General features: G+C 36.0%; 1 protein-coding gene across 2 annotated transcripts in view; it reads left to right on the forward strand.

The window, feature by feature from the left end:
* STK31 (serine/threonine kinase 31) overlaps positions 1-12,463 on the forward strand; it is a 76,612-nt gene that overhangs the window by 28,808 nt on the left and 35,341 nt on the right. For both annotated transcript variants that reach the window (XM_030295015.2, XM_032592527.1), the window contains exons 10-13: positions 1,630-1,789; positions 4,831-4,953; positions 8,642-8,821; positions 10,869-10,985. In XM_030295015.2, coding sequence (XP_030150875.2) covers positions 1,630-1,789; positions 4,831-4,953; positions 8,642-8,821; positions 10,869-10,985 — 580 coding nt within the window. The remainder of the gene's footprint in view (positions 1-1,629; positions 1,790-4,830; positions 4,954-8,641; positions 8,822-10,868; positions 10,986-12,463) is intronic.

Here is a 12,463-nt window from a genome sequence, read left to right on the forward strand (position 1 = left end):
TCAGAGCCTGATGTGGGGCTTGAACTCATGGACTGTGAGATCATGACCCAAGCTGAAGTTGGACACTTACCTGACTGAGCCACCCAGGTACCCCATAGAGTTCGGTAATTTAAATACTTAATAGTACTCTATCTAAAGAAAGAAAAAAGTGGTTTTCATACAGTCAGAAAAGTAGTCTTCCTAGAGTCAGAAGAAGAAGAAATTGGTAAGCAAGTCTTGTACACAGTTTATTTGGTTTTTCTTAGACTCCATATATGATTTATGTAGGTATTTTATATTAGTAGAGAATAGCTTTATTGTTGGTTAGTGATAATTTGTCACCCTGTTCTGGAATGTGGAAAAAAATAGTTCTCAAGACAACTTCGTTCCCTTTCCAATCTAAAATCAGTAATTCATTTTCTCATGTACTTTCAAATACTAAGAAGTTGGTGACCTGAATTAATACTGTGTGTTGGTGTTTTGTCCAGTAGAAATTTATATACTCCAGTATAAATCCATCAATTGTCATCTGGTTTATAAGCCTTTAGGTAGTTTGAGTAATTTTGTCCTTCTAGAACCTAATCAACTTTTGATGCACTACCAAAAATTAAGTGGCTACACTGGCACAGCTGTGAGTCAGACTTAGGACCAAAATAACCCAATAATTGTAATCCATCTTTGAGGAAATAATGTGCTGTTAGAATGGTGGCAGTCTAGTTGGAAACTAGAGAAAAGAATATGGATGGTCCTCATTGGTTTTGCTAACTGGCCTGCTTCTCCAAATGTGTTTTTGTTTTTTCTTTTTTCAATTCCACAAATGCTAATCTGCTTATTAAGGTACAAGGACTATGTGGCTGTAGTCTTGGTAAGCAAGATTGGCCAAGTCTAACATTTTTAAGGAAGTATTCAGAAATCTAATTGTAGACCAAAATTTAAGGTCTGTTTGATATCATTTAAAGTTCTGCAGACTTCCAAAGTTGTCCTTTATGTAAAGGTTTTTTAACAAGTTTTATTTGCTCTTTTTCTCAATCAAATATTTTTAAGTTTTTAATGTTTATTTTGAGAGAGAGAGCACATGTGTGTGAACAGAGGAGGGGGGGAGAGAGAGGGAGAGAGAGAGAGAATCCCAAGCAGGCTCCACGCTGTCAGCACAGAGCCTGATGTGGGGCTTGATCTCATGAACTGAACAGTGATGTCATGACCTGAGCCAGAATCAAGAGTCATATGCTTAACTGACTGAACTACCCACATGCCCCTCAATCAAATGTATGTTTAATTATAAGTTATACCAATTATTTATGATTTTACGTAAGGTTTTAAAAAGTACCTCTTCATGTTAATGTTGTACGTAGTTACTTTAGACCATTATTATTTAAGTGTAACTTCTTCCCACATCCATTAAAAAAAATTTTTTTTTAAATGTTTATTTTTGAGAGAGAGACAGAGCATGAGCAGGGGAGGGGAGGAGAAAGAGGGAGACACAGAATCTGAAGCAGACTCTAGGCTTGGAGCCTCATCTGGGGCTCGAACTCAACCAATGGCGAGATCATGACCTGACCTGAAGTCAGATGCTTAACTGATTGAGCCGCTCAGGTGTCCCGAACTTAAAAATGTTTTGATCTTTTCCTTTTTACTTTTGTTTTTGAATAGACGTGTCAACATCAATGTTCGTTTTGGAAATGACCTTTCAGATGCTTTGCAAGTGTTAGAGGAAGAGTGCTTTACTAACCCAGCTTCTTTGACTGAATTAGAGAGAATTTGGGCAGAATACAGTCTTGCTCAGGAGAACATACAAATTTGTGAAAATGTGGTAGGTCAAGAATTTTTTTCTGTTATGGTTTTATTTGTTGAACATAAGGAGATATCTTTTGAAAAAGAAGAAGGATTGTAGATAATGTAGTGCTACTTTGTATGAAATCTTTAATTTTTATAGCATCTTCATGTTAATAATTTGATATCTTTTATTGCCTTATTAAAAAAAAGTAGGATAGATAATGGTGACTGCGGATAAAGCGTCAACAAAATCTTTTCCCCTTTTGCATGAGAGTTTGACCTTTGGATAATTCTCTTTCTGTTTCCTTGGTAATTTGATAAAATGATAATTCAGTCATGTTACTAGTTTAGATAAATAAAACTTCCTAGTTGGTAATTTATATCTGGACTTGAGGAGCTATAAAGTACAAAGAATTGGTGGAGGCTTTTGCAACTGGGCATACCATCCTTGAGGGATCTTGGAAGCTATGCCTATAAAAGATGGTGGTTTTTGAGGGGACTGAAGCTTGTAAGCCAGGGTGACTTTGACACTTGCTAATGTATCTTGTTTTTGGGTCTGATTGGTGTGTTTTAAGCTTCAGTATTCAACTCTGCCTTACTATTAAATGCTATTAAAGCACCCCTTGTTTAGAGGTGATTATTTGTGGGTAGGGGAGGGGTATGGAGAATGGATTATTTCCTATGAATTCTTTATTAGCATAGGTACAAGTATATTTATTTCGTCTCACAGTTTTCTTTAGTTTATCATATTGAGCTGAACAGAACCCCTTGTTTTTCATGTGAAGATAATTCACCACAGTCATAGCTTTCCAAAGTACCTGTAAGCTCTATACTTGTGTTTGGAGTTGCCCTGTTGTAAGTATTGGTGATTTCTGCCTCTGGGGATTGTACTCTGAAAGTCGTCTTCCCAGTTCATACCTGGGCTGCCCAGTTGGCAACCTAGCTGGCTCTCAGTTGAGAAGTGAACAGAATCACTAGGCCTTTGAAAATGTCGGGGATGTTTAATTTGGAGAAGCGATTATATTTGTGTCATTTTACATATTTGACCCTAACTGATTAATTCTGATGATAGAAGAAAAAAAAGTGACAGAAGCAAGAAGTTTTGAATCTCTATGAAACACAGGTAATGTTAATAGGTACTTTATAAACTTTTTCTTACACTTACTTTTGAAAGGACATTTTTGCTCTTATTTATAAATGAGGAAATTGAGGCCCACGTAGCTTAAGGAAATTGCTGAAGATTACTTAGCTCTAAGTGTTAATATGGAATTTCAACCCAGGTATGTCTGACTGCAGAGTATATTTATTCTCTCCCCATTTAAACTGTACCATCAATATTAAAATATTTCATAATGTATTTTCATGTAATAAGATGAATAAGAACTGTTTTTTAACTTTTGTTTTTCTGGTTTGAGCATAGGACAGTGATTCAAGACAGAAAGGAAGAGGGCTTAATGTAGCTCCAGGACTTAGTATTTTAGTAGAACAAATGTGATTTTTTTTTAAAAGTGATATTTGTTTCTACTTATTGCTAATATTTTCAGGACTTACTTTTAGGCTTCATTGCCCTAAAGCTCATTTGATAGGCCGAAGAGTGGATTATTGGATAAATACAGTCATAACTGCCACTCAAAGTTGCCATTTTATTTCCCTTATTGAACTTAATTTGGGTCTTAGCATTGTTATTTTCATTTATGTATTTGTATTTTTGATGAAGAGATTCTTTTCTTTAGTCTGTAAAGCTATAAAATGGTCTGATTGGGTGGACACAAAAAATATTCTAAAATTCAAGCTTTAAAATTTTTTTTTAATGTTTATTTATTTTTGAGAGAAAGAGAACACAGCACGAGTGGGGGAGGGGCAGAGAGAGAGGGAGACACAGATCTGAAGCAGGCTCCAGGTTCTGAGCTGTCAGCACAGAGACCAATATGGGGTTTGAACCCATGAACCATGAGATCATGACCTGAGCCAAAGTCAGATGCTTAACTGACTGAACCACCCAGGCACCCCTAAAACTAAAGCTTTTAAGTGTTCATGCCAGATATTGTTACAGGTAGCAAAGATACAGATTTGTTTTTGTTTTTTTTTTTTTTTTCAATGTTTATTCATTTTTGGGACAGAGAGAGACAGAGCATGAACGGGGGAGGGGCAGAGAGAGAGGGAGACACAGAATCGGAAACAGGCTCCAGGCTCTGAGCCATCAGCCCAGAGCCTGACGCGGGGCTCGAACTCACGGACCGCGAGATCGTGACCTGGCTGAAGTCGGATGCTCAACCAACTGCGCCACCCAGGCGCCCCGATACAGATTTGTTTAAGACATGATCTTCTCTATCCTTCTTGGGTATGGGATAGATATACAAATAGTTTCAATGTAGTTTGATAAGTACTATAATAGAAATCATGTATGGGGTTCTTGGATATCTCTTTATACCTAGGCAAATTGGAGGTTTTACTATGGTGGAGATTAACTGAATCTTGAAGGATAAGTAGATGAAGGAATTGAGGGTGGAATGGGAGTAGGAGGGAGATAGTATGTAATTAATAATAGAACTTGTATAATTTTCTTAAGAAAAACAAAAATTTCATTGTTGCACAAATAACAGGAAAAATTAGGATTGTTAAATATCTTATTTCTAATTAAGGGAAAGAACTCTGTGAGTTTGGCGATCTCAGGAGAGATATATTTGTCTTTTTTTGTTTGTTTTTGAGAGATTTGTCTTAAAGGCTACTGTGTTTGAAGAATGTAATGTTAAATTTTTTAAAATTAATTTATTTTGAGAGAGACAGAGACAGTGCAAGTAAGGATGGGCAGAGAGAGAGGGAGACAGAATCCCAAGCAGGCTCTGCATTGTCAGTGCAGAGTGCAACCTGGGGCTTGAACTCATGAAACTGTGAGATCATGATCTGAGCCAAAACCAAGAGTGGGATGCTTAATCGACTGAGCCATCCAGGCGCTCCTATAATGTTAAATTTTATTCACTTTAAGAGATCATTTTTTTTTAATATAGGTCAGTATGTAAAAAAAAAAAAAAAAACCTGATGTATTAATGACAGTTATTCTTTGTTTTCTTTTTCCAGAATGAAGTGAGTATTTTGATTGCCGAAAGAAATGAAGTGCAACAGAAGCTGAACATGGCAGTAGAAGTTTTTATTCTGGAAGTAGATGAGTTACCTCTTAATAAACGCTTGAAAACATTGCAGGTTAGAATTCAAAAATATATTATATATACATTAAAATACGTTTATCATTTGAGAGGTGAAATGAGCCGAGAGACCTCAGATAGTACTGATGGCTGCTAAATTTTCTCTTGTCTTCTTTGATGAATTCTGATTTTTTTAATAGAATTAAAATTTTACATTTATCTATTTAATATTTATATATATGTGCGTGTGTCTATCTTGCAAATAAGGTAAAATGGTCAGACACATCATGCTTGCTAGAGCAGCATTCACTGGGAAAGCTCATAGAGACAGAAGCAGTAGCAGGCATGTGAATCCCTGTTTTTAGCAGAAAATCTGGTAGGGTCACGTCAAGAGTTACAAGAGTCCTGATCCTTGAGTTTTAGGGCTTTTAAGATCCAGGATTAGGAGCTAGAGTATAATAGCTATAGGATGTTATGGAACTTTGTCTTCAGCCCTTTCCCTCCATCCTAGCAATGACTTTAATTTGGAGTGAACGGGCATGACAGTATTATCATTCTACCTATTAACACAATTTTTCTCCTCACTTATTCAGATCTTTTTTTTTTTTATTGTCTCCTTTAATGATGTTTAAAATTTTTCTCTGAAAGTCCTCAGCATTTCTTCATTTAACTCCAGGATGTTTATTTATTTATTAAAAAAATTTTTTTTAATGCTTATTGGTTTTTGAGAGAGACAGAGAGAGGCAGAGAGAGAGAGGGAGACACAGAATCTGAAGCAGGCTCCAGGCTCCAAGCTGTCAGCACAGAGCCTGACACTGGGCTCAAACCCACGAACCATGAGATTGTGACCTGAGCCAGACTCAAATGCTTAGCCAACTGAGCCACCCAGATGCCCTTAAACTTGGTTTTCTTTTTAACCACTATATAACTTTGTTTTTCCCTTGTGGTGTTAAAATATTGTTTCCTTTAAAAATTCCTATTCCACCTGTTTTTTTGGTTAATAATTGCTTTGTAGATCTTTCCTTTTTCCCATCCTTTGTTTTAAATTAAATGTCTTTCTTAGACAACATGCTAATGGCTCATTTTTTTTTTTTTTTGAAGTTTACTGATTTTGAGAGAGAGAGAGAGAGAGAGAGAGAGCACTTGAGCTGGGGAGGGGCAGAGAAAGAGGGAGAGAGAGAGGATCCCAAGCAGGCTGCACACTGTTAGTGCAGAGCCTGATGTGGGGCTCAAACTCATGAGCTGTGTCATGCATGACCTGAGCTGAAATCAAAAGTCGGAGGCTTAACTGACTAAGCCACGTAGGTGCCCCAACTAATGGATCATTTTTTAAAAGAATCTAATGTATAAAATTATCTTTTGATGGGTAACTTGATTTATGTATTTGTAATTACTGTTTTAATAGAACTTATTTCTGTAATTATTTTGTATTTTTATCATGGATTCTTTTTTTTCCCTCCTTTTCTACCTTCTCCCCCTATATCTTAGAACATTCTCACTTGCCTGTGGTGTGTCTTCCTCCTCTGAATTTCCCTTTCCCAGATCGGGTAACCGAACAACCACAGTTGTTTAGGATTTTAGGCACAGAGTGTTATGGGTATTGTATAGGATAACTCAGATAAAAAACTTTAGAGTTATCGCCTCATTCTTGTTTTATAAATTGTTGGTATCTTTTGATTTTTCTCTGTGTATGAAAGTATTTTCTCTAAGAGTGCTTTCAAAGATGTCTTTGTGTGGTTGATTTTTGTGAGGTATTACATGTCTCAGGATATCTTATTTAAACACTAAAATAATTGCTTACATTTAAGCACTTTAAACATTTGTTTAGTTGGCTATAAAATATTAGGTCCAAAGCCCATTTTTCCTTCAAGCTTTTGACAACAGTAATCCGTTGTTTTCTTATTTCCATTGTTGTTGGTATCAGTCTGCCTTTTGTTCTGTGACCTTTTCCCTCACTGGAAACTTTAACATTTGCCCTTGACTTTGTTCCTTAAATTGCACTAAACATATTTAAGTTTAGATTTAATCTGAGTCAATTTAGTCTGAGGTTTTATATCTTTCTTTAACTCTAGGAAATATTTGATAAATATTTGATAACTATTCCTCCTTTCCCCCCATTTACTTTTTCTCATTCTGAGACTTCTGTTAAATGGAGATCTAACAGAATGTTCTCTACATATTTTAATTGTTAATCCATTTTTTTCTGTTTTTTTTAATCTTTTCTGTGTCTTTTTGGAGGTATCTGAGGAATCCTTGACTTAACCATCTAGCTCATTAATTGGTTCTCTAGCTGTATCCTTTTTGAAGCTTAGCCAACCCATTGTGTTATTTATTTCAAAGATTATTTTTTTATTCTTAATAACTTCAGTTGGTTTTTGTTTGTTAATAATTGGTTTCGCTTTGTATTTTCAATATTTCTTTTTGTTGAGAGTATTTGTTATGCTTGTTTTGAGTTCGTGACTTTCCTTTTTATAAGATGACTTAATTTGTTATATTTCTTTCAGAGTTCTTGTTTTATTCACACATTTCACCCTCCTCTGAACCTCCCTTCAAAGATCTTATATTCCCTTTGAAAACTATAAGCTGTCTTAGTTTTGTGCTGTTTTGTAGGTATGGGATAGGGTGGTAGAGGGGTCCTAGGAAGGGGTGAAAGTTTGGACCATAAATTAAAAGATTTTGGGTGGTTTAGGGAATAGGATGGGATAGTTTGTCAGAGCTTCTAGGGTTACAATCTGGGTTCAGATACTTCCTGTTGGCTTTTCTTGTAGAGGATCTTACTGTTCAGTGGACCTCCCAGTCCCTCTGCCTCAGCCACTAACTACTGTTTTCCAGGGCTACTACCCTTGGGTGTAAATGCTACCAGGTATTCATGGGAAAAGAGAAGAAAAGTGTTTAGGAGTGGGCAACTTTTCTGTACTGGTTATCAGTTTTTGCCTCATCTAGGTTCCTATACTGTACTTGTATAAACCCATTGCTTCTTGCTTTGTACTTCTGCTTTCCGGTGTGAGAGAGAAGGGCATATGAAGAAGGTTTTCTTTTCCTACATGCTATTTTCTGTTGCAGTGCAGGCTTTTTCCCACTTTGCAGTGATTATATTCATTATTTGCTAAGCACCAACTGTCTTCTGTCTTTCCAAAGGTTTCTTAAGAGTTTTGTGATAAAAATTTCTGGGACCTTTTAAGTTTTCCTCTTGCTTCAGTGACATTTCTAATTTTTAAAAAAATTTTTTTAAAAAAATTGAGAGAGAAAGAGACAGAGCATGAGTGGGGAAAGGGGCAGAGGGAGAGAGAGAGAGAATCCCAAGCAGGCTCCACACTGAGCATGGAGCCCAATGTGGGACTCAATCTCATGATCCTGAGATCATGACCTGAGCCGAAATCAAGAGTTGGATGCTCAACTAACTGAGTCACCCAGGTGCCCCTCAGCAACATTTTTAGAGTTTGATTCCTAGAGAGAGCAACTAGGCTCTAAGGTCTCATCTAGTCCTTTCAAAAATGCTTTTTAAGTACATGTATATGTTCAGTGTCTTCCTTAATAGAATTGTCTAACTTACACTATTATAGTTCAAGTAAATCACCTTCTATGTAGTTTTATGCTTTCATACCTAACTTTTCGAAGTTTTATTTATAAGATTCTCAAGGATAGGGATTCAACATACTACTTTTATCTCTCATAGATTATAATATAGTGTTTGAATGCTAATATGAAGTTACTAAACTTTAATAAACAGAAATATCTTTCTGTAGGATTTGTCAACCTCTTTAGAGGCAGTATATGGAAAGGCCAAAGAAGGGGTGAACTCTGAAGAAATACTTAAGAAATTTTATGACTGGAAGTGTGGTAAAAGAGAGGAGTTCACCAGTGTTAGAAGTGAAACAGAGGTTTCTCTACAACGTCTTGTAGGATGGTTCCAGAACACTGTGAAGGTAATAAGAGCTCCTGCCCAGTGGTGGTGTTGGTGTTGCAGCATAAACCAGGGAATGTGGGCTTTTTAGGAATAATTTTTCAAATATAATTTACTACTTTTCTGAGGGAAAAAGGAGGAAAGGGATTGAGGAGAACAGGGCTGGGGTGAAGGAGTGAGGGACCTACATATTTCTATTCTCTAGGAGTATATATGAAAAAAGCTTCAGTAAGCTGTTGTGGGTATAAGACAGTATTATTGGAATTTATTACAAGTTGTAGTGTATATTCTATAGCTGTAGTGTAACTGTATATACATGTGTTTTAGAGGGTAGTAGAGCTTTCTCTTCGTTTAGTTTCCTTTTTAGCAAGACGTGTTTTAACATTAGTTGACTGACTAGTCATGCTTAAAATATGTGAATTGTTTGGCAGTGTTTAAATCTTTTCCGTTCTAGAGATCTTAAATATCTTAAAGATATCTGAAATAAGTGAAGAACACTAGTCTTAGTTGATACTAGATATTAGAAAAGGTGTTTTGTGTATCATTCTTTTTAGTTCTTATTTATTACTGTAAAAACACCATGTAATTTTCTAAAAGCTATGGGGGCATATGGTTTTGTATAATGAACTCAGAAACCTAGTTAAATTTCAGCCTCATTTTGATACTGATTCTCTGTTTTTTCTGTTCTTCTGTCTGCTTTACAACCTTCTCAGCAAGGGCAGGGATATCCATGGTGGCATTTATCTGTGTGAATGATTTACAAACATGCATTTCTAGCTTTGTTTTGGGAAAAAAGTCTTTAATCTCCAGCTACTTCCAGAACTCTTCATTTTTGGCACTTCTTAGTAGATGTATTAGTATAACTAAGTTATTTCTTTATCTTCTTATATTATTGATCAGAATTGTGTCTCTGCTTAGGTTAACTCTCACTTACCCTTTTCTTTCATTTCCATATCCCAAATCCATATCTCCATAATCACATATCTGAATCTCTGAAATCAAAGTGACTAGTTATGACCTTTATATTCTATAATTTGGGCCCTTGATTTTATTCTGTTTAACACTTTATTTTAATAAAGTCTATTTCCTGATAGAAAATACCTTTGTTTTCCTAATGAGATGGAAGTCATCTGGGTTTAATCTTTAATTTTTAATCTCCAGATTGCTAAATACTTAGCAGGTCACCACCAAATAGCAGGTATAATTAAAGGCCTTTTTTATCTGAAAGGCCTGACATTGTCTGCTTACTGTTTATCAGCTTTTAACTTTTCACCTGAGCACTTAAGGTTCCTACCAGTTTTTTGTTTTTTGTTTTAGATAGTGTGAAAGCATGTGTGTGCATGCGTGTGTGTACATGCAGTTGGGGGAGGGGCAGAGGAAGCGAGAATCTTAAGCAGGCTCCACCCTCAGCATGGAGCCTGATGGGCTCCATCTCATGAGATGGACTGTAAGATCATGACCTGAGCTGAAATTGAGAGTTGGTCACTTAACTGACTGAGCCACCCAGGTGCCCCAAGATTCCTACCAGCTTTTAGTCAGACTGCTTCTTTTACTTTCCCCCCTCCCCCCAAATCTTGGTCTTATTTCTGTTTGTTTGTTTTTTTTCATACTTTTCCTCTGTATTGTCCTCTTCTGTCTCTTAACCACAGATTATGTTAAAAAAAAATCTGTACTTAGTGTGTAATATGTGTGTACTTTTTTTTTTAATGTCTATTTATTTTGAGAGTGAGAATGTGCATGTGAGCAGGGGAGGGGCAGAGACACAGGGAGAGAGAGAATCCCAAGCAGTCTGCACAGCCCAGCGTGGGGGCTCAGTCTCACGAACTGTGAGATCATGACCTGACCCCAAATCAAGAGTTAGATGCTTAACTGACTGAGCCACCCTGGTGCCCCTTACCTTTTCTTCTTTGATGTGTAAGTTTTGTGAGGGTAGTTTATCTTTCTTGTGTATCCTTATTTCCGCCACATTGCCCAGTGCATAGGCTAATGCTCTGTTCTAGGCATAAGGACACAATACTAATTGAAGTAATTAAATGAGATATTTCATGTTTTAATTTTTTGCAAATGAGGCTTTCGATCTCTCTGTGGAAGAACCACTAACTTCTGAAGACACAATTGGTGTTATTGATGAAATCCTAGAGAAGACTGAGTCAAGTGTCTGCAAAGAGCTGGAGCTCTCTCTGATTGTGAGTAATGTTAGTCTTTATTATTGCTTCCTTTGAAGCAATATAGTTTCTCTTGCTATTTAGAAAGTATGAAGACTGATCTTAGTTTTCTTCTTATAGACCTATTCAAAATAGTAACACTGTCAAGTTCTTTTCTTTTTTTTTTTTAACCCTGTCAAGTTCTAATCCAAGTTCTAGTCCAAGAACAATGCAAACTCTTATTCTACCACAGAGTAATATTTTCATTTAATAGGACTTTTCACATTAAAAATAAAGCCTAATGTTTAATTCTAGGAAAACTCCTAGGAAATTAATTCTAGGAAAAATTCTAGGAAAATTCTTCTTAATCTGAGTGTATCAGCTTTCTGTGTCATTTGATTCTTGGGTTTATCATACTCAAAGAGAAAGACTCTTTAGAATTTGTGAAAAGTTGAAATAAAATCTGGGAGAGCTTTCGAAGTATATACACAAGACTGATTAGTATCTTCCTTTAGGTACTGTGTATGTTCTCTATTGCTGTGCCAAGTTAGAAATTAGTATAACTCCTTATGTTATTATTGCTTACTGGGACTCCTTCCCAGTTTTTCAGGCTGCTTGCAAAAGTTTCATTGGTTATGTTGTTCATTTTACTTATTTCTTTTTTACCTCTTGCAACCTTATTCAGATTAGCGTTAAAAAATACATCTATGTTACTGTATTTCCCTATTTTCAAATAGTCGGTATTTAGAAGGTTTAGTCAAACTTTACTTTTATTATTTTATTATTTTATTGTTGAAGTATGATTAATATATAGCATTATATTAGTTTCAGGTTACAACATAGTAATTTGACAATTCTGTACATCACACAGTGCTCACCAGGATAAGCTTAGTCACTGTATGTTTATTTTGTAACATTATTGCAGTGTTATTGACTATGTTTTCTGTGGTGTACTTTTCATCTCCATGACATATTTATTTTATAACTGGAAGTTCTTACTTCTTTGTCAGACTTGATTTTAGAAGTGTTTAATAGATGATTTCTAAAAATAATTTAAAGTGTTGAAGTTCTGTTTAGTTCCTACATTTAATGGAGTGGTATCCCTGATTTCCTTTAATACTACTCTAGAAAGGTATAGGAATAATAGTGTAATGGGAGCAAAATTTCCTATATGAACATCTTTGACATCAGTCTCTCTTTTGCTTAGAAAAAGATACATGTTTAAGAAATACTTTGAAATAGAAATTTCTTTTTTTTTTTTTTTTAAACGTTTATTTATTTTTGGGACAGAGAGAGACAGAGCATGAACGGGGGAGGGGCAGAGAGAGAGGGAGACACAGAATCGGAAACAGGCTCCAGGCTCTGAGCCATCAGCCCAGAGCCTGACGCGGGGCTCGAACTCCCGGACCGCGAGATCGTGACCTGGCTGAAGTCGGACGCTTAACCGACTGCGCCACCCAGGCGCCCCTGAAATAGAAATTTCTTAAAGGCAACATTTTAAAGTTTATTCATTGTTATTG

This window comes from Lynx canadensis, chromosome A2 (genome assembly GCF_007474595.2).
Source record: "Lynx canadensis isolate LIC74 chromosome A2, mLynCan4.pri.v2, whole genome shotgun sequence".
Taxonomy (NCBI): Eukaryota; Metazoa; Chordata; class Mammalia; order Carnivora; family Felidae; genus Lynx; species Lynx canadensis.